Below are 21,993 nucleotides of genomic sequence, written 5' to 3'. Positions count from 1 at the left end.
AGATCCTAAAATCTTTTAATAGCACATTTGCTTTCCCCCAGGCTTACAAGTTGTTCTGGGATCTCCAACAGCATGTGTTACAGTGAAGGAGAACCTTTCCCCACTGATCATAATATCCGTACCACAGATCTCCAGCCCTGACACTACAATCTTTTTATTCCTTAGATTCTCACTTTTCTAGTACCACTTCTCAAATTGAATAGAGCATCTCTCTGCAACTAAGTATTTTCTACCTTTAATTAATTCCTCCAAATCTGCTGTTCTCTTCCCAGCTACAATTTCATCATTTTCCTCCAAGAGGCAGTAAATCAAGATCCAGCAGAGCCATTTTATTCCTCCTCACCTGCCCAGATACCATCATGAAGCACGTCATCTGAACTCCCAATCCTTTCTTCCATTCACAAGACCTGCCTTGCTCCTCCCAGGGAGTCCGAAGTGGGATGTCTTGGGATATTTTAGGCCTTTCTGGTTCTCAGAGACAGAGTTCATGCTTACAAGGTCGCATACACCAGGTTTGCAGTCTCCTGTTATCCAGAAGTTTAATACTGGGCCGTAAGACACAATGGCAGGCAGTGACAGCCTCAGCAGTTCCGGTGTAAGCATTCCTTGATTTGTTACAGTCAGGACCTTGTGAATGAAATTTGGATTTCAAAAGAAATCAGCTCCTTGCTGACCAAGTTCTCCTTATTTTTCCTTATACAGTGCAGTTTATCTCTCTGACTTCGTTTTTTAGAGCACATGTTCTTACTATTTTATTTTAATCCACTATATGCATTTTCACTGGTAATTTAATGCCCTCTTAGGTGAAAGCTTGCCTCACATCAAGACATAAAGCCACATCACTGGTGAGCCTGTAGCTTTCCTTCTGAAGAAACTGTGCTCCTGGATGACAGCTGGAGCACCCAAAAAACAGAAACAATGTTGTAAACTGTTCAAAAGCTGTTAGGTACGATTCCCATTAACAACCATTGGAGTGATTATGACTCCCTGCAGCCACCAGGAACTACTTTATTGCCAATGCAAGGGAAAGCCAAGAGGTACCACATGTTGAGTATGGCTCAACTGGTAGCTCTGGACATGACCCAAAGTCAACAGGAAGATGACTCTATTACACTGCCTTGGCCTACATTCTCTGCTTACTGCATGGCACAAAGTTACTCACTAGTGATGCAGCCATCCTTCAAGCTGTAGCTGGTTTGTGGGGTCGTCACCCTACAAAGTGAAACCTGGCTTCTATATCCGAGTCTTGCAACATATGCTGGAACACAGGTGAACACAGAGGGCAGAGATGAGGTATGCAGGCAATCAGTACAAAAAAAGAGAGAGAAAGAGGGAAAAATTATAGCAAAGAAAATCAGAATTATCATTCTGAAGTCTTGAAGCAACTTCAGGAAAAAAAAATAAAAAAAAAAATCACAGTAAGAACTGGTACACAGGTAACTTTCTTGTTAGCACGATGAGACAAAGATCTTAGCTTCCTGAAGTAGGTTAGAGCAACAACGTGGGCAAACCTTGGCACTGAGAAGCCTTAAGGATTTGAGTGAATGCAATGAGAGAACAGCTGCATTATCTATTTTGAACAACACATACCAACAGGAGCCAAGAGTCTATTTAAAGGGAGTTTTATACAGTGCAAGGAAAGTTACTAGAAGATGGAAGAAAGATGTACATGGAAAGCAACTGGTAAATGGTTGGCTCAGAACAGTCAGAACAGTACAGACTTAAGGGAGGTACTAAGACGAGAGTTGGGGAAAAAGAGAGTGCTTCTTTTTGTTCTTTTACAATATACAGCAGCAGTGAAGAATTTGTTTCTACGATACATCAAACTTTTTTGCATATCTTGTTTCTGCCCCCCTTACTTGCATTTTGATTATTCTGAGGAATAATTTATGTTTCAGATGTGAATTGTCTGTATGTACAGCACAGCAAGAGAGGAAGAAGTATTTGACTCCCCTTTATAAGCCATTAGTTTCTGTATTACAAAACTTCACTTCTTCTGAAAAACTAAACCAAAAACTATACAACTTCCCATTTTCATTTCAAGGGAGAAGAATAGAAGAAAAATCAGTTCCCAAAGAAGTAGAGAATTCCAGTGTCTCTGGCTTTTAGAAGAATTTTGCATATCAAGTCTTGCTGGCAGAATACCCAGTCTTTATGTTTGAATCATCTGAATACATTAAAAATATATTAAAAACAAAAAAAAAAAAGAAGAAAAAAGAATTTGCCTGATTATTTTTTTTTATTCTATCCACATCAGCTTAGGCCTGTATCCATTATCTAATATTCTAATTCTATCTAATTCTTTGGTCTAGGAGTTTCCATTACCCAATTTAAATGAGAGCTAAATATCAAAGAGCTAGAAACAATAAACAGTATTTTGCTGCAGTAATCCCACCAGACCTTCTTTATAATAGAAACACAAACCTCAAACTCACCAGGCTCCTGGCTGACTTTCCATACAAGTGCTATTACAATTGCATCTCCACTGATTTCTGAGCAGTGCCAATTCCACATCAGCATTCTGACAATGCCAGCTTCACACAGTGCAACACAGGTGGAAGAAGTGACCCCAAACCTTGGCGGACACACCGAAAGCAGAAACAAAATTCATGCCTCTTAAACACCAGAACGAAGCCAGCTCTATATCACACAATGTGACTGCATTTTAACTAAATAGCCAAATTAATCACAACTACCTACCATAATTCTCGAGGAGCAAAGCAGAAGAGATCTTCTTTAAGATCTTCCACCTTTTAGTGCAGCGTATCTTTGCGAGCCCTAATCCTGCAAACACCTACACACATTTGGCTTCACACCCAGAATCACCCCTATACTTCAGTGTTGCAACCCTGAGGTTAAGCAGGTGGCTAACTGGTTCCAAATTCAGGGTCTTAAAAGGAAAACTAATCAGTGTGATAAGTGGATTTATACACAACACCTGGCTTCTACTGCTGAGCATCTCTGGCACTGAGCAGGGGATTATCTGTTAGAGTCAATGGTGGCACAGCTGCAACGCTCAGCAAGAGCTGTAACGAACCCAACTTGGCACAGGAGTGGAGAAGTAACCACAACATAGCTACGACAGAAAGGGGGGATCTTTGCTTCAGAAAGAAAGAGTCACCAAATACCTACTTAAACACAAATGCCTGTCAGTAAGTAAAAGCTACGTCAATTAACAGCAAAGACAGATGAGAAAAAGGGAGGCAGGAATGATTTTCTGAGGAAGCACTCTAAAAACAAGAAGAGAGCAGTACATGAACCATACAAGTGAAGGTAGTCCTGAGCTAAAGGACACAAAGTTCCAATCAGCAAACTGAACGTGAGCTGCTGAAACCATCCACAAGTTGTGATCTGTCTCATTTTCCTCTGCTCTGAACATCTGATCCACCCCTAATTGTCAGCGCACACTGAGCCAGGCACAGGACAGCCATATGCTTCACTTTGAGCACATAAATTGCATGGGATGGCATGGATGGAGCTGCTCTGTGCACACTGCGGGCTTCCAGTGTTTGGCAGAGCAGGGACATGGCACGTGCTGCAGGTCTGCAGTCGGGCAGTAAGACACTAGAGCCGGGCTCCTAGAACACATCCTGCAACCAAGTTCTGGAACTGCTTCATCTTAGAAGACTTTAGATTTTACTAAAGTGCTTTTAAAGCAATTGCAATCTAATGACATACTTTTTTCATACCATTTCCCAGTGTGGCACAGTCATTTACACACTTAAAAGAACACATAAATCTGCAGCAGCTGGGACCTGATGACATTTATACTCTTGTACTGGCAAGCCTACCTACTGCCAGTGGTACCACTGCCCCGATCGCTGGCAGATGGCAGCGAGGCTGGGTAGGAAGCTGGTCACTTCATCCTGACAGAGCACTCTGCACTTGGCTTATACAATTTGTTTTCCCTGTTAACAAGAAATGGAAAAACGTTCCCAGTGTTCAAGGGCAAAAGTAGTATTTTTGGTTCACCATTAACCGGCATCAAAAAACATTGGAAAAAAACCCAATTCCTCAGAGTTCTGATTGTTGCACAGTTATTCCCCAACCGCATTTTAAAAACCCAGCCTGTCAATTCCAGCATTTCAGTGCAATTTTTTATTGACCTACTAACCTGTAACTCTGGGAAGCCTGGAGCTAAGAATGCAATAATGGCTGGCAAACACGAGTCTCCAAACAGAGTGTAATAACCTTAAGTAAACCGCTGCCAAGCAAAAGTCCTGCAGATCAAACAGTTCCCACGCAGCCCTGTGCTATTAACTAGCGAAACAGCCCCATGATATCTCTTTGGCCATGCACAATAACTGAGCCCCACGCTTCTGTTTACTTACACAGCTTATCTGCAACCCCGTAATGTACACAGCTGACCTCCCGATGTAAATCACTTGTCTATTTAATGGTACTTCACTTGCTAAAACTTTTCTGATGATAAACAAGGGTTTTAGCCAAAACAGCCATTTTTAAGACAAGCAGAAATTTGCAGTAGGCATTTATGATTCCAAATCTACAATAGTTTAAGTTTGCAGAGAAAAAGAACCTTAAATACACAGAGCTAGCAACGCTGTGCTATTTATGAAGCTCTGACTTTTTTCTTGTGAGGAAACCGCATGCTCATTCTAGCTTAGTTCGGGTGCCATTCGGGTAAGCCCACCTCAAACGATGGACATCGACTCCAGCACCCTACTAAGAGTCAACAGTTGAGCCAACTGCCGGACCAACAGCCTGACCAGCAGCTGAGCCAACAGCCCGATGCCTCCCAGGCCCACAGCACATCCCGCATCACATTGCTTTGTGTGCTCTGCACTGAGCTCTGTTCTGCTCAACTTCTCCCATCGGCACCAGCCACTTGTCCACGGCTCATGCAATGCGAAGAAGACATTTTTACACAAACATTAAATAATACATTAAATAATAATTTACTATTATCATGTGAAAATGACAACAGCAAGGATTGTTAGGATGCTGCCGCCTCAGGACGCAACAGGACTCGACCGCGAGAGCAGCAGCTCAAGGGGAAGGCAGCGCGTTGCGCCGCGGGCTGACACGCAGCGGGGCGGAGGCGGCAGGGAGGCAGGGAAGGAGACACGGAAGAAGGCAGGGAACAAGGCAGGGAACAAGGCAGGGAACGAGGGAGTCCCGGGCCTCCAGCGCGGCGGGCAGCAGGCGCCGGGCCCAGCGGGGCGAGGGCGGCTGGGCGGGGAGCGGGGCGGGAGCAGGTGCCGGGGCCGGGGCCGCCTCCGCCCGCAGGCCGCGCCCGTCCGCGCCGGCCCCGGGGATGGCGAGGGGCTGCCGGGGGAAGGAAGGCGGCGGCACGGCGGGCAGGTGAAAGAGGCGAGGCGGGACGAGGCTGGCGCCTTACCTGCTGCCAGGCGGGACATGCTGCGACGGCTGGGGGCGGCCCGCGCCGGGCCCGGGGAGCGCAGCGCCGGCCGCCGCCTCGACGAGCGGAGCGGGGCCGCGCCCCCCCGGGCTGCCCCCCGCCGCCGGCCGCCGCGCGCCTCCTCCGCTTCGTCGCGCTGCGGAGCGCCCCGCTCCCTCCGCGGCCGCGGGACGCTCGGCATGCGGGGGCGGCACTTCGCGCGGGGGGCGAGGGGGGGCTCCGCCCGAGCCGCCCGCCCCAGCCCCGGGCAGCCGCGGAGCACCGGGCCGTTAGATCCTGCCCGTCTGCCGCGGTCGCCGCGATCGGCCGCGACTGAATGGCTCCGGCAACCGTGCGGCGGCAGCAGGGGCTCGCCACGGCGGGGAGGGGGTTGAGGGGGGGTCGGGTGGGGGCGGCCATTGTCTGCGGCGGCGGGGCCGGGGCCGGCGGCTCGTCCCGGGCCGGGGCCGCCCCGCGCGAGGTTCTACCGCCGCCGAAATCCCCCAGGGGCAGCGCCGCGCAGCCCGGCCCGCTGCGCTCCCCGAGCGGCCGTGCCGCCTCGGGGCCGTCGGAAGCGTGGGAAGGAGGCACGGCCTGCTGAGTGAGCAGCGCGGGGCCGCGCACCGTTGGGTCCGGCCGGCTGGCGTGCCTCGTAAATCCTGCTGTGCTGGGAAAGACTGCTTCTGGAGAGCCCGCCTCGTCGGCCTGAGGTCAAAGAATTGTGTGGCCATCGTGGTCCAGCAGACAGATCGATCGCATCAGTGTTATTTCAGGCGTTGGACTCAGTGATCTTTAGGGATCCATTCCAACTTGGGATATTCTATGATTCTCCGGTCCTATTTTTGGATGTGATGGGGAATTTGTAGATGTCTTGCACCTAAGAGAATCCAAGTGTAGAGACAGAGGGAGCATAGGTAGGATCCTCTGGTTTAACTGGAGAAGGTCAGGGTCTTAGAAACAAGAAGGGAGAATCTTGATGGGATGGAACTGAGAGTGTAGGACACATAGGATGCAGAGTTCATGCTCCTCATGACACTGACTGGAGGCCAGAGCTGTACCTAACGAGAGGTGAAAAAAGTACTGGAGGAATGATTTAGCTATGACTTCAGTTCTGAAATACTACAACACTCTCTGAAAGAAAGCTGGCAAGAAATGTGAGAAGAGAACCAGGCATTTGGTAGACAAAAGGTCCCTAAATCCCCTTGATTTGGGTTCTACAAATGGATTCTGACTCTTCATTAGAATGAGGTTGTCGTGGCTTAAGCCCGGATCCTGTAGCAGTCGCACAGCAATGAAGTAATGCCTGTTGATGTGTTTAATTGCTTTGTTGTGCCGGGAAACACCTTCAACAACTCTCCCAAGAGTTGATTTTAATTACTGAGTTTAAAATATGCTGATGTTCTGTTTAAGTAGGAATAACAACATTCCAATAAAATGCAGTCACATTGTAATATGTATTGCTTGCACAGTCAATCCAAATCGCCTGCTCTGATTCCTCTATAATCAGCGATGGGAGCTGCAGGGGCTGCATGTTCTGAGACATAAGTGAGATGGCAGAGGCAGCACTGGATCTGGCCGAAGGGGCTGTGCAGCTCACATCATTTCTCTGCTGAGCACAAAACCTGGGTGTCCAGGGAAGGATAAAGTGCTTTTCTGTGGTGAGACCACTGGGGAGCTCAGGACTTTCCAGCCCACTGCGTGCAGTACTTCTCAGCAGTAATTTGCCATGACTTTGTCCAGACTCCAGCTGAACCCTCGTACACCCTTATAATATGCAGTATCCCATTGCAGATGCTCTCAAGCTTGATTATATATTGCATGAAAAATCTTTTTTGTTTGACATGCCACCTGTTAGCTGTATCTGATACAGCATATTTCTTGCATTGAAGGAACCAGCAGACACTGCTGTGCCACACAGCTCCTGTTTTCAGGAACTTGGGCTGTTCCTCTGCCCAAGGTACCCCATTTTCAGGCAGGAGAGCACTCATTGTTCCATGAATGAGAGCTGTCATCCCATGCTTCTGGGTACCCTTCTCCGACCTGCAGTGATCTCTCCCAGCTCCAGTGCACCCTTACAAATGCACTCTGGGCAACCCAAAATGCAGCCACTATTCACCATGTGAGAGGATCACTGTTGGTCCTTTCCTGTCTGATACAGCAAATCTTAACAGTGCTGCTCTAGTCCAGTCAACACATCTTTCTGTCAGATGTAAATTATTGAATAGAAAGCTTTTATGTAAGGACCAGCTTAAATTCCTAGTGAGATCCATATGTTTTAGGTTATTAGAATGAATTTACAGGTATGCTAGATTAGCCAGGACTCCTGGAATGAAGAAAAAAAAATAAATTTCCAGTTCTTTCATTATTTTCAGGAGAGAGTTTACATCTACTGAAATCAAGAACAATGGAATTGGCCTCCCAATTAAAAAAAAAAGTATTAATTAAAGCTGTAATTAACACTTTAAAGTTTTTTTATGCTTATTGAGCTAATGTTTCTCATAGTCAAGATACTGTTTTTCTGTATCATTAAAAATATCAGAGTTTCATACACAGCAGTAAGTACACGTTCCAAATCATTATTGCTTGCCCCCTGGCCTGTGTAACTTTGTCTAGTGTAGATGTTTTTCAGACGATGCATTGCTCTTCAAACAACATTCATGACTTTGCTCACTCCACTGCTTTGGAGTGATACTACAACTACAATGCTCGTATTTGAGAAATGGCATAACTGGCAGCACTTACAGACAGTTTTCCTCTCAACCTCTGCCAGATATGGTCTGAGTTTTCTATTGATGTCAGTGGAAATTCAAAATTCAGATCCTACATGGGAATTCTGTGTATGTTTTGAATGATGGAAGAAAGGTTCAAGTGCTGCCATTTGCACGTTTTCATGCTGCAGAAAGAAAGGTGGAAGGAACTCCTGACATGCCTAGCAGTGGCTGCAGAGCAGCACTTGGCCACTTCTGCATTTGTAGTAATGTTATTAGAGAAAAGGAGAAGACAGATTCAGAGTGCTTACAGCTTTGATCAGAGTTTCTGGATCGCTGTCTCTCAGGGCCTTGCAGGAAGATGGGTCCTTTGTTTGCATTTGATCTCTCTTCCCCAGCTAGGAAGAATGGAAGATCATAAAAATACAGGAAGCCTAACAGGAACCACACTGTACATGTGTACTGCTCCGGAGGGCTTAAGAGGCTCTCAGATTGCCTGGTAGAGGACTAAGAATCTGCTTCTACTGAAATGAATAGAAAATAGTACTTGTTTTATTATGGCATTATCAGGAATGCACCTAAAGGGAGAAGTTCGGAGTAGCCTCAAAGTAGAGACAAGCCCCTTCCAGGACTGGGCTGCACAGGCACATACCTGTCCTGGCAATTCAGGGAGGCAGGTCAGGTTATTTCTCCACTGTTTTCAAAGGTGCTACATAAATTGCAGCAAACTAAGTATCCTGCCAAAGCTGGTGTCTTTTTACTGCCAAGCTTTGTTGGAGATTAATCTGGTTTTCTAATTTTTTTTTTTGGTGCTTATTTAAGTTACACTTTCTAGACTCTGCCTAGCTAATCAGGTGGTAATAAAACCAAGAAGGCTATATTTTGCAAGCTGTTATTCTTCTTCCAAAATCTCAGGGGAATAGCTACATAAGCAAGAGTTTGCAAATTTTGAGCCATGCTGATTTAAGTAGGAAAAAAATATGCTCAGGTCTTTAATATCTAATGAATACTGCCTTATATACGAAACCTTGTCCCTAGCGGAACCCATTACAACAATGTTTATACAGGCTTATGCTGTAAATGCATGATATTTTCCCTACAGCAGAATATGTTTGAATTAATTCCTGATTAGAAAAAAAAATAATGTGCAAATAGGCCCTGTCCCAGAGTACTGGTTACTACTGACACAGCAGTGCCCTGTTACTAACGAATAAAGCAATGAAAAATGCACTTGGCTAACCTAAGAAAGCAAGCATACTCTGGGTCATGTGCAATGTCTGCAAACAGGAGAGCAGCCAAAGCCTGAAGAATTGAAGAAGACTTTCAGAAAGTAGCAAGGTACTTCCCCAGGCTCTTCCTTGCCTGCTTACAGTCAACACCAGAGCTAAACAAGAGATCAGGTGAGTGTGCAGCTACAGAACTGAATTTCTGCAAAAATGCTCTGAGAGCATATGGAGCCATGCAGCACCCACGACGCCTGGGGGGACAGCAGGAAGTGAGCAGTGAGAGGTCAGGGCACACTTCACCTGTTAAATAATGAGAAGAGACAGGTCACAGGATTGTTTCTGCTGCACAGGTGCCCTGCTTTCAACTAAAGCAGTTTTAATCCTTTAAAAGGCCTGGCTGGATGAGAGACATCCATTGTTTTGTCTGTAGTAAAGATCCTTAGCGCCGGCACAGAAGCATCAATACATGTTACATTGAACTGTCTCAAGAGAATGGGGCAGAGCCCTCCTACTGCCCTTGCAAATGCTATCTGCTGACAAAGATCACTTGCAATGGACTTTCATGCTGTGGAGCGGGGCCAAGGACAAGAGGGTGGCTCTTCTTCCACACCTAACCGTGCTGGGAACCACGGATACGGGAAAATACTCTCCTGCTGCAGAGCACAGGACAGGGCTGTCACAGAACCTGTTTTAAGCAAAACCTTTTAAAGATTCAGGCGGTGCTGTAGGAACTTCATTCCCCAGATAGCAGTGAGCAGGCTGACTACATGCAGTGCTGTGACATGAGGAATGCAGTCTTATTAATACCAAACTGGGACACACAACTCGGCTCAGCTCCCAGTTTAGACACAGATCTCTCCTATAAGCTCTGTTACTTTGTATAATCACTTTACTTTTCTCTGTAAAAAGGAAGCTGTGTTATTCCTGGTTTCATCCTTGGGGCTGAGGAGATAAAAACCAGTTCTCACTTTGTGTAGAGACTGGAACAATAAGGCCTTGTTCTCACATGGGGCTGTAAATTCTTGCTTTAATGTAATTTATAAGAAATAAGAATGGTCAAACATTACCGAATGAAATAGAAATGCTAAATGTGATTATTTAACTTTCCTTTTGCACAAGCGGGACTAATTTGCAAGGAAAGCTGCTAACCTGGCTTGCATGACTTCATGTGCATTTTCCCAGTGGCCTTTTCTAATGCTGCCATCAGCACTGTCCTTTTCTGGCTGCTTTATTAGTGAAAGAGGTCGGTGACGTGGCATTCCTTTAAAAGTAATGGATTTATAAATTGTCCATTTTTTCTGTGCCTGTGTGCACCCACCCATTGCAGACCCCCAGCAAGATCCTCTTGCCAAGGTTCCCATATCACAGCCTGCATCCGTGCAGCACTCATTTCTAAAATACCTGTAAAAATTCTGGTTTTATGGCAGTGCAAATTCCTACTTTGGTACCTTGATGTAAAACCAAGGATTTTCCTCTACCAAAGAGAAAACAGAGTTGCAGTGTGCGGGTGCTACTGCTGTTGGGTCACAGGGAACACTTCAGGGCAACATCACTGTCACACATACACATTACTCCTTGCTCTGTTAATAATTTCAGTGAAGCCATTGGAAATATCTGACGAGTCAAATAAGATTCAACATGGGTAAGCATGGCTTTGTCTAGCCACTAGTGGGATCAGAAGACTGTATTCAGTATGAAATAATAAAAAGCAGCCTGTAGAGATGCTTACATTTAGAGATGTGTTTTTTAAACTTGAACTGGAGAAACTCTGAGTAACAACAGTAACTAATTGCTATTTGTTTCCAGCAGGCTGGTGTTTTGATCTGTTATTTGGATTCATAACTGAGAGCTGGGCTGCAGCTTGGCACCAGCACGTGGCCGTCCCTGCGATGTGCACAGTGCTACCACCTGCACCAGGCTGGGGCTCAGGAGCAAACCTGCCGGCGGGGAATATCAGCCCAAAGTGGTTCTTGTTTCTAACCCCACAGCCACCAAAGGAACAGGTGTATCTGCATACGCAAAAGAGTTCATTTTTACAGGAAAGTAAAGCTCTGGGCTTTACTCTGGGCTGTTCATGCGTTTTGCTTTTAACAAATATCCATATGTCAAGTAGACCTTCTTCATACTTCCCTGCTGGAGTTTTTCTTTCCTTTCAACTTAGTAGGGAACATTTGTGATCCTTATTCTACCAAATGTATCTAACGAATATATTTTGCTCCAGGCTTTCCATTTTTTAATTTAAGAGAAACAAATCAATTCATGGTTCAGGCAGTTGTGCTATTAAGACAAGCGTACATCTGTGCAAAAATATCCCGGTCCCTAATTAATTACAGAATGTTATTAACATTTTTAATTTAACTTTGGTTAATTTATTTCATTTCATAAACATGAGCATACTGGGATACTTTTTGGAGAACATTATTCCATCTTTTGTCTGCAATTCTATAATTCGGGCAGTTTAGCATAGATAGCCAGATACTTGCTTCTATCAAGATGATTCTGTATTCAAATGGTTCCAAATCCTTTCTGTAATGACTTTGGTAATGGAAGCTTGATACTTCACCTCCGACTCATACAAAACTGATGTGCACTGCTAATGGCAGTTTTGTCAGATTAAGAACAGGCTGAGATGCAATCTCCAGAATTAATACTTTTCACAAATGCATTATGCTCAAATCATCCCAAGTCCTATTTCTTGTATACCACAGTTTATCAATTTGTGTTTAATTTGAAGTCAACATAGTAAATGCTCTACCAAAAAAAAAAAAAAAAAGAAAGAAAAAAAAGCCTAATTAGTGGGATTCTGCAGAAAACATTATGTATAAGGCCAAAAGTGTAATGCCTGCTTTTCTACCTATTAGTTATTCACAGTACTCTCATCTAGTTCCATCATGGGAAAGTATTGGTGAGCACCGTGGGGTGACACAGACCTTGTATCAGGGATTCAAAAGAAGTGAGTCTTTCATTTACAGCTAGTACAATGGCAGTGCTTTTTGTGGCCTGGTAGCTCACATGCACTGCCCAGTGAACCATCCAAATTTACACTCATCTAAAGAAAGGCACATTTGGCCAAAAACTGGATGTGTTATTAATTGGCCATCTCCTAATATGCATATTCAAATGCTCATCTTTGGTAGCAGTCCATATCTGAAGCAGTATTGCCAACATCTGTTAGACAGCTCAATAGCATTATGTATTTGCTATCCATGTATTGTGATATTTTTCTACACGTCTCAGAAGCTCAACTTTTGGAGAAACAAATATGTGATAATGTAATTACAGTTGAAAACATCTGAGCAGCGTGGTGACTGAATTGTGCTCTGTCCCTGCCAGCCTCACCTCCCACCACTATGGATTTCCTGAAAGAAGGACATCAGTGTTTGGGTGGACTTTACAAATCTGTTATCATACTGAATTCACCTGTGTTCTAGTGATGTAAGAAAATCAAAACCCAACAAAAATAACCAAAAACCAACAAAGAGGAAAGGCAGCTGCTAATGGCTAATAGCACAAAACACCTTTTTCCTTAGTTTACCAACAATGGTAAGATGGCGTGGCAGGATGGGGGATGAAAACTAAGAGGCAAAGGGGAAGGAAACCTTCTCTTACAAACCAAACCAATCTCTGCTGCTTATGGGCTACAACAGCAATTTGGCAACATCTGCATGCAGTCTTTAACTCGGGTGACACCACAGACCAGCGGCAACTTTTGCTGCTCAGAAGCTTCCAGAACAGGTTGAAATAGGGTTGCAGCCTCAAGATCTGTTGTTTGACCTTATTTCCACTCTGGTCAAGTTGCTAAGTTCCTGACAAGAAAAAGATATTTGAGCAGAGTACGACCTTATTTAGCTGGGGTAGCATTTGATTTTTTCACAGCCTTCATTACTGTAATTTTATACACAGGGTTTTTCATTTCTTTGCCATGCAACTTATTCCCCTAAGATTAGTCCTTTTCTAGTCAAGCAGTTTAAACCTAATCACAGTTGTTATTTTAATCTGTGCTCACCATGAAGAATTCTCACAGAGCTATGTTGCTTGTTAGCAATTATGGTCTCCCAATGGAAGTTTGTGATTACAGCAAAAGCAACCTGTTTAATACTTGGCACCTCTTTAGTATACAGGCATGAAACCCAGGAGTATAGAAGCATGCTAATGCTGGAGATGAAAGCAGAGCAAATCTATTTAGAAAACTGTTTTTAAAACATCAAGTTGGTGATATTTTGTGGCTCTTCCCCTCCGTGTTTTTCTTTATGGTAATAAAGTGCTGTTGATCCTTCATTTATTTTATGATTGTCATGTCTGAAATGCAGTATATCCTAATGCTTTCATCAACATAGACTGAAGGTTTGGAACTGGTTCCAGTAGCACTAGTGGCAAAATTCCCTTGAAAGTTCTTAAGAGCAGGACCTGACCCTTGCATATTGTGACATGCATCTTGTGCTTAAATCCTTTCTCCTGCTAAGAGAACCAGTAATTGCTGTCATTGGCTTAAGTGTCAAGAATAAAAAATTATGATCTACTGTCAAGATCAATTAGCAAAGGCTGCAGGAGCAAATTTCTGCCTCTCACATTGTTTTTTCATCTGATTCTGCTATTAAGAATTATACAGAGTAATGCAGGTCAGCTGAATTAGAAAGAGCATTAGATGAGTATGTGAGCAATACCACTGCAGGGGAATTACCCACCACTGACCCTTTTCTGTCCTATTTGAAGTTAGTTCCAGACTAGACAAGGCAGAGAAATCTAAAGTAACACAATGCTCTGGTTCAATCTGATACACTGAGATGTACATTATTAACATAACTCCAATGATAAACCTTGGTGATTCTCATGGATGGAAGTGGAATTTGTCTCCCATCAAATGAGTTTACTTTGTTCAAACAAGCTAGAGAAATGGGGGAACCACTGACCAGTTAAGTATGCTTCCTCTTTCATCATTCTTCATTTGCAAATAATTACTGTAGGATCCTCAGCATAAGGAAAGCCATTAAGAAAACCTTCATATCCACATAATAGTGAAACACTTCCACTAGTGTCCTAGTGAAGGTCTGTAAGAACAGGATCTGTGAGGCTGGGCCAAAGGTCTCTTTTAGCAGATAGCAATAAAATGTGATCTAACCCACTGGGGTTCAACTACGGCACTAAAAGCTCAACAGCAGATGCTCTTACCATATATGAACAGTAGTCCTCTGAAAAGAAGTTCTTGCCCCCACATCTTTTAGGGTCCCATTGTACAATTGGCAATGTAAAGGCAATGTAAAATTGATATGCACACCGTGACATCGGCTTCAGTCTGCTTGGTCTCAGCCTGGGTGCTTTAAATCTGCCCAGGCTGTAAGGAACACTGGAGGAGCTCAGCGTTCAGGATTTGTGTCTGCTCTTTTTATTAGCCCGCCTAGAGTAAAGCAGGGGTTATCGGTCAGCGTGAGGTTCAGTGCCCAGTGACCCACCAGGTTAAAACTGTGGTAGTCACAAATCAGAAGCATAATGAAGTCTGAGAAGAGGTCTATGCTGATTTATTGGGACATCTGTCTGGCTATAGACAGCCCCTTCCTGCCCCTGCCTAGTGGGAGCTATTAGCATAATCCTCGCCATGAAACATATTATAGAATTAAAAGAGAGAAATACAGTGTTCAAAGACAACTGGCAAAGACCGGAAGGGCTTACCTTCTAGGGCTCACTGTAAGTCTTAACTTTTTCTGCCAACATCCCATAAAATAATATTAAATACAAAAATTAAAAATAGATTACACTCCTGATTTTTCCAATCCATGAACACCTTATTTTCAGACCACAACTGAATGTCCATTCATAATAAATAAATTTGTTCTCTGCTACTTTTCAAAGACATTTTCATCTTTCAACTTCTTATTTTTTATTTCTATTTAACCACTACAACGTGTTTCACATATAGTGTTATTACCTTCATTCTCACAAATAGAATTTCCCACATACTGAGATTTTAAACAGTTATATTTTAGTACCAGTTATTTTTAATACTAAAAAAAAAAAAAGCATGAATTACACAAACTTCCAAATATTTACTTTGAAAAAGACTAAACTCATATCACAAATGCTGTAAATGCTGTAATACTACTTTATATCCTACAGGACAGGAAGTTTATGAGATGCATACTAAGTAGCACTGTCATTTGGAAGACTACTTTTTCTGTACATGAGAGGCATTCAAGTGAAAAATCAGATCATTATTTCTTCTCTTGATCATAACTAACTTGAATTGGGTTTTAATCCATAAAGATGAAATTAATCTATGAAGATTGATTTATATTTGACTATATATTAATAGAAATTGTCATCATCTCTACGTCTTTAGAAAAAAAAGCCAAATCTCGATCCATTCTCTGGATCGAGAATGTTGGATTTGTTTCATCTCTGCTATTCTTCCATGTGCTCTGCATTAAAAATCATTCCAGGCACAAATCTAGCACAAACTATAAAGATACGAGACACTGAGCATTTCATCATGAGATATTGAGTTCATAAGTAAATACAAAGTACAAGGACATACTGCGAAGTGCTGTCATAGATCTTTTTGTATCAGTTGTGATAATAATAACAACTCTATACAAATTAAAATTCTGGAAGATTGAATTTAAAAATGATGAAGCAATAATCAGTTCATAAAGGGAAAGAGACTTACGAAGTTTAGGTAACTGCTCAGCTCTCTTTACCATCTTAATTTAGAATAGCTCTGAGAAACAGCTAGAGAACAGTGACGCAGAAATACTCAGAGAATCTAAAATACCTGTGCCAACTGCTGGAATGGCACTTAATACATTTTAAAAGGCACACAACTGTTTATCCTACCTAACAAGCACCAAAACTACTGCAGTAAAATGGATAATAAAATTGCTGTTGTAAAGAGGAAACTGTGCCTGCAATGAAGTAAGCACCTTTTTGCAAGAGAGTTGATGACCTATCCATGAGAATAAATAACATTTGTTAGACTGGACCCATGCACAGAGTTTTGTGAGGTCCTATAACCATCCCACTAGAGGAACACCAATTTTGACACAAACTCCAGCTCGTGCTGCTACCACATTTGCTGTAGGACAGAATAGAAATGCCCACTAGTTTTACATCAGCATATGGAAATTGCTTCTTTGCTAGATCACAGCTAAATATGGACAACCTCCACTAAGCAACATGAACATAAAAGAAACAGAAAATTCTAGACTATCAAGAGTACTGCAAAGTTATAAAACTTTGTATATTTGATTTTCAAAACTCTCAAATTCTCATACTGTTCTACTGTGTTTTTTTTCTTGGCTACATTGTATGTGCTATTTGGAGAAAATGCTTACACTCAAGAATATCCCAACATTTGACAAAATCAGACAAATTAAAGGAAACTGAAGTACAGTTAGCATCCAGTGCTTCAAAAACAGAACACGGGGAAAATTGTGTATGTATTTATCTGCTCTGATTAGCAAAGTTGAACTGTTGTGTGATGCCTTTCTGAGTTGCTCCATTTAGGTAAGATTTGCTGAAGAGACATTAATAGTGCAAAAACTCAATATCCAACCATTTGTTTGAAATCAAGGACTATGGAGTGGAGTATTTCTTCCAACAGAACTACATAAATAAATATGTTTGTATATAGTACTTGCCTCCATAAATTCCAGCGTTGTTCCTCTAGCTGAGTCACTAGATGCTCTATGTATTTGTTTGAGTCCATATACTCCTAAATGAAAAAAGGTGAAAAGGTTACTTCAATGTTCAAAGCATTTGTAAACGTTTGAGTAAAAAACAGTCAGCTTGTGGGGTCCGTTTTCAATGTGGACCGAGTGTCATTCCACGCGCACACAAATCCCAGTGATGAAAGATCTAGGTTAAAATCAAATTTGTATTCATTCCCAATGAGTAGGGTAGCAGCCCAATGCAGTTTTCAGAGATTATCTATGGGGAAGACAAACAGCAGTGAGGATATGCAACTAGTACAAATAAATTAGGGTACATATAAATACAAATTCATGTTCTAAGCCCAGAATTATATATCTTGGATCCAAGCAGAAAAATAATATTTCATCATTGTTTTGGTGCCATCATTATTTTGGTGTGAATTTTGTTTACTTCGGCTATATATCAAAGTGAACTGAATATTTACTGAATATTTGACTCAAATATTTATTTTGTGGCTAGCATAAAAAATATTATATCGTGTAGTCTGTTTGAAAATAAAACTATAATTCAACTCCTGTATCATTTTCCAGTTCAACTTTTGCAGATAGTTTAGCTTGCAATATCAGCTTTATGAAAGTTACTGTATTTGTTCTAGATTGAACTTCTGATAAATAATAATCATCACATGAACAATTTGGACTTTTTAAAATTGAAGCCTGTTCTTTAAACTCAATGCAAAGCGATGATCAGCAGTGAAATATGTCAGTAACAGAAATATACCACTTTATCTCCAGGAGAAAGGCAAATTCAGTGTTTTTCATGGAATATATTTCAGAATGAACCAACAAAATAACACGTGATACAATATGATATATTCATATGACATTGGTACCAACACAGCATCACTATTATTCGGAAAACCTATCAGTAATAACATAACTCTCTTGAAATAGCTCACAAAAATATATATGTTTCAAACCTCAGACTTCAGAGAATAACAAGGATTGAAGCACATACAGGAAAGAATATCCATCTTCAGTTTCTGGAGACGAAAGTTCTGGTGTTATAGTTCCAATTTTTTTGGACTTATCTTAAGCTTTGGGCTTATCACAAAACCACTCCGTGTGGTTCCTATTTGTATTAAGAGTTGTTTCGATACTACTATTATTTATTTGGTGTGCAAATATGTTTTTTTTATTGCAGAGTTGCTGAGTCTTTTAAGCATTTATCTTTATAATCAGGAATATGAGACAGCTACCCCAGGGACAGTACATCATCATGTCTTCTCAGGCTGAAGATAAATGTTAGCTGATTTTAATGACCATAATTTATACAGAAACACACATTTCCATTTTTCAGGACTGAAACTGTTCTAAGTGACTGGGTAACACTATCAGGCATTCATATAATATTTCTTGTAATCTCATAAAACTTTTAATACTGTGTATAAAGTAGTGTACAAAGTAATGAAATATCTGAAATGTACAATCAATGAAAAATATTCCTGTGCACACAAGCCCACCAGGGCAAGCTGCAAGCAGATCAGTGGTGCTCAAAAGCCTAACTCTGTCTGATGGAGAGCACCCAAGGCACACTACTACAGGGCCTGTGAGCTCTCCTGTGGGAGGTGGTCCCAGACAGGGCTTCCTCATACCTCTGGCAGCAACACAGCACAGGCCAGGCCGTGCCTTTGCCCAGTGGTGGGGAATCCACTGGCAGGGTGGCATAAGATTTCAGCTTGTGTTTCATAGAATCATAGAACTGTTTCAGTTGGAAGGGACCCTTAAAGGCCATCTGGTTCAACTCTCCTGCAATGAACAGGGCTGTCTAGAGCTCAGTCAGGTGCTCAGAGCCTTGTCCAGGCTGACCTGGACTGCCTTCAAGGACGGGGTGTCAACCACGTGTCTTGGCAACCTATTCCAGTGCCTCACCACCCTTGTCATATAAACCTTCTACCTTATATCCAAGCTAAATGTCTCCTCTTTTAGTTTGAAACCATTTTTCCTGGTCCTATCACAACAGAGCCTGCTAAAGGATCTGCCCCCAGGGACTGAAGGCTGACTGACTGAGAGATGTTCCCCAAAGGTTGTCACAGTGCACAGATCTGTGAAGGAAGCAAGAGTAAGTCCCTGCTCCTGGGGACCTGTGCCAATGCATTTGCCATTATTTGTTACAGGCCTGTGTTGCTTGAAATCCTCTGAGAGTTGTACAGTTTTGCATCAGTCTCAAGGCTTGCCCCATAAATTTTAATCTGTTGTAGATATATTTTGAGATGATATTTGCAGAAACATTAAGTACTATAAACCTCGAGAAATGCCATGAGCTTCTTAATGCAGTTTTTATACTGGTGATGTTAAGACCAGAAACTGGTAAGCATAGGTTTGGTCTCTCCTGTTAATGAAGTGGGTTGTGTTTTACTCAGAGCATACAATGGGAACTAGGCAGCAAGATGCTTCTGAGCCACTGCAAGTAAACTCATTCTGTAACACACATTGCAGTTCAGAAAAATGGTGCTGTACAAATACTTATGGTCTCAGAACCAAATCCTTTAAAACAAGCTGTCTTTTTTTTTTTTTCTTCACATTTTTTACTACATTTAATATGGTATAAATTATTATTAATACCTTTATGTCTTTTTAATGTAATATTAAACAATATTCCTGATTTATTCATCAGTGCACTTTGCCCCATAGGCAAAGATAAGATCAGCAGTTTTATTCTGCATAATTCTGCCATGATAATATAAAAAACTCATTCTGAAGCAATTTTCTGAAAAATATGGCCAAAGAAATGAAGACAATTGAAAAAAAAAAAAAAAAAAAAAAGCTATGCACTCGTACTGTGTGATTCCTGCCTTCATGTCAGGTTTTTCCTGTGGCGAATCAGAAATATTACTCCATTTCTCTTTGAAGACCTGCAGCTCAGTAGTACATAAAGCTGACAGTGTGCAAAAGTGTTGTAAAAAAAAAAAATCAGCTCTGATTTGATATAAATACTGTGATTGGAAGTGCTCCCTTTCTCCTATGCTTCTCTGACACATTAACGTGCCAGCCATGTCCCAAGCAAGCCATCTACTCAAGGCAAGGCTACTTTTCTTAAGTCCAGGTTTCTGTTCTCTTCTGTCACCAGCTGTCCCAATAAGCCAAATTCTGCAAATTCGAGCCTGGGAGCCAGTATTACTGTTTTGTCAACATGACGGGCAGAGTGATTTGAGATTTAGGGCAACTTTGTGATTTTTTTCTTTTAATCTTTGTTATAGAGGGATGGAATGCTATCCAGACCTAGACAGGCTTGAGAGGTGAAGTTTAACAAGGTCAAGGGCAAGGTCCTGCACCCGAGTAGGGGCAATCCCAAGCAGAGATACAGGTTGGGCGGAGAATGGCTTGAGAGCAACCCTGAGGAGAGAGGTTTCCCTCCCTTGTAGCAGGGGGAGTTGGAACTAGGTGATATTAAATGTCCCTTCCAACCCAAACCATTGTATGGCTCTATGATTTAAAACAACTTGGCATGTTCAGTGAAAACACAAATTCTGCAAAAGAAAAAACAAAAGCACTCACGCTTGTTCAGATGGAATATATATATAGTTTAGTAAGGTGCTGACACTTTTCAGTACCCAACAGATCACAGTGAGGGGCAATACAAATGTTTTGTAGCTTCCTTGGAGCTCTGTCACATGCAAGTTTGCAGCTTGCAAGATTTGGGCAGCACAGTTAACTCACATCTGAAAAATTACAGTGTCATCACCTGTGATGTCACATAACTACACTGTTTTAAGGAAAAAAATATATTGCTGTATTAACTTTCACTTGAGTAGAAAATCTTTCTAGCAGATGCATAGATTCTGGCAACCAGGACGATTTGCTATGCAAATGTCACATACCAGCTCATCTAATTTAGAGAATTTAGAGAGCATTAGAGAATCACCTTGCGAGAAGTATCACTGTACCAAGCTGAGGCATGAGGCTACACATACACTTCAGCAGGTTTTTTTTGACAGAACAAAACATCAAGCTTTGCAACCCTCAATTGTTTTGCTTTCCCTCCCTACTTTACTTTGTTATCTAAATGACTGTCAGGAAAAAGGTCAGAGAAAGGAAATGAAGGCTGGGAATGTACTACTCGGTATTTGGATTGGTTACGTGGGTATTTGTTCTGGAATATCCATGCTGTTGTGCTGGGCAGGGTATCAGCAGTCACACAACACATAGAGTATGTTCCCATCCATTGTTGCAGAGCAAACCCAAGGGCAACTCAGGCTTATAACACCAGGTTCCCTTGCTAGAAGCTGGAGGTGATAAATTTAAGCTAAGGAAATAACACTTATTCTCTGTCTCTCTTAAGGAACTTGCACAGCTTGGTATCAAAGAGAGTTTAATGAGCTTAGCAATATGTGAAAAGGATTAAGGATACAGCCGTTGATCCAGCAAATCACTTGATTACATCCTTAATTCAATAGGGCTACTCACGTGCTGGAAGTTAAGCATGTGCCTGGGAGCTTTTGCTGGCACTGGTCACTGGGCAGTGCTGCTGCAGGGTTGGGCTATCTTGGGGAAGGATCTAGATCTGGCCCTGCATTTCCTACCCTTGCCCCACACTTGTGAGGGGATAAGTAGCTGCCCCAACTGCCACTGCTCTGATGCTCTGAAGCAGCTCCCAGCATACTCCCTGGGCACACAGCTGAGATACTCCATTTGCAGAAAGTTGGGGAATTCGGATAGTTTAGGCCAGTCTTCATCTTTCTGCAGACCAGCTTTGAAACAGAGCTGGAAGGTAAATGACACAGGCAGCCCTGCAGAGCATCAGACCTCCTGTTGTCCTGCCTCATCCAACACTACTGCTAGTGCTGCTGGGATCCCAGGCCCTAATGCAGTAGTCTTCGGTTACTCCTCTGGCATTTGAAACCAGACAATAAAACAACAGCATGGGTTTGGGTTCTTGTACTTCACCAAGGAAGACATTTGTCACTGTGGGAAAGAGAAGAATGCTGAATGAAGTACATGATAAAAGCACAGACAAGTTGCTGCGGGTGTTTGCAGTCATCCAGCCCTGGAGACAG

The 21,993-nt window shown here is 42.4% G+C and overlaps 1 protein-coding gene across 9 annotated transcripts in view; it reads right to left on the bottom strand.

Moving 5' to 3' along the window:
• Window positions 1–21,993, bottom strand: part of NCKAP5 (NCK associated protein 5) — a 377,529-nt gene that overhangs the window by 222,616 nt on the left and 132,920 nt on the right. For 8 of the 9 annotated variants that reach the window (XR_008204905.1, XR_008204904.1, XM_052676201.1 and 5 more), the window contains exon 3: window positions 16,921–16,998. Coding sequence is in view for 6 of the 9 variants with exons in the window: in XM_052676201.1 (XP_052532161.1) it covers window positions 16,921–16,998 (78 nt within the window). In the remaining 3 variants the exon portion in view is untranslated. Of the gene's footprint in view, window positions 1–5,359; window positions 5,429–16,920; window positions 16,999–21,993 lie in introns of those variants that run through there. The other variant, XM_052676203.1, reaches the window with a different exon arrangement.

Source organism: Tympanuchus pallidicinctus, unplaced genomic scaffold (assembly GCF_026119805.1).
Source record: "Tympanuchus pallidicinctus isolate F22 unplaced genomic scaffold, pur_lepc_1.0 scaffold15, whole genome shotgun sequence".
Lineage (NCBI taxonomy): Eukaryota > Metazoa > Chordata > Aves > Galliformes > Phasianidae > Tympanuchus > Tympanuchus pallidicinctus.
The sequence above is the reverse complement of the archived record's forward strand: the minus strand, read 5'-3'. Positions and strand labels throughout refer to the sequence as shown.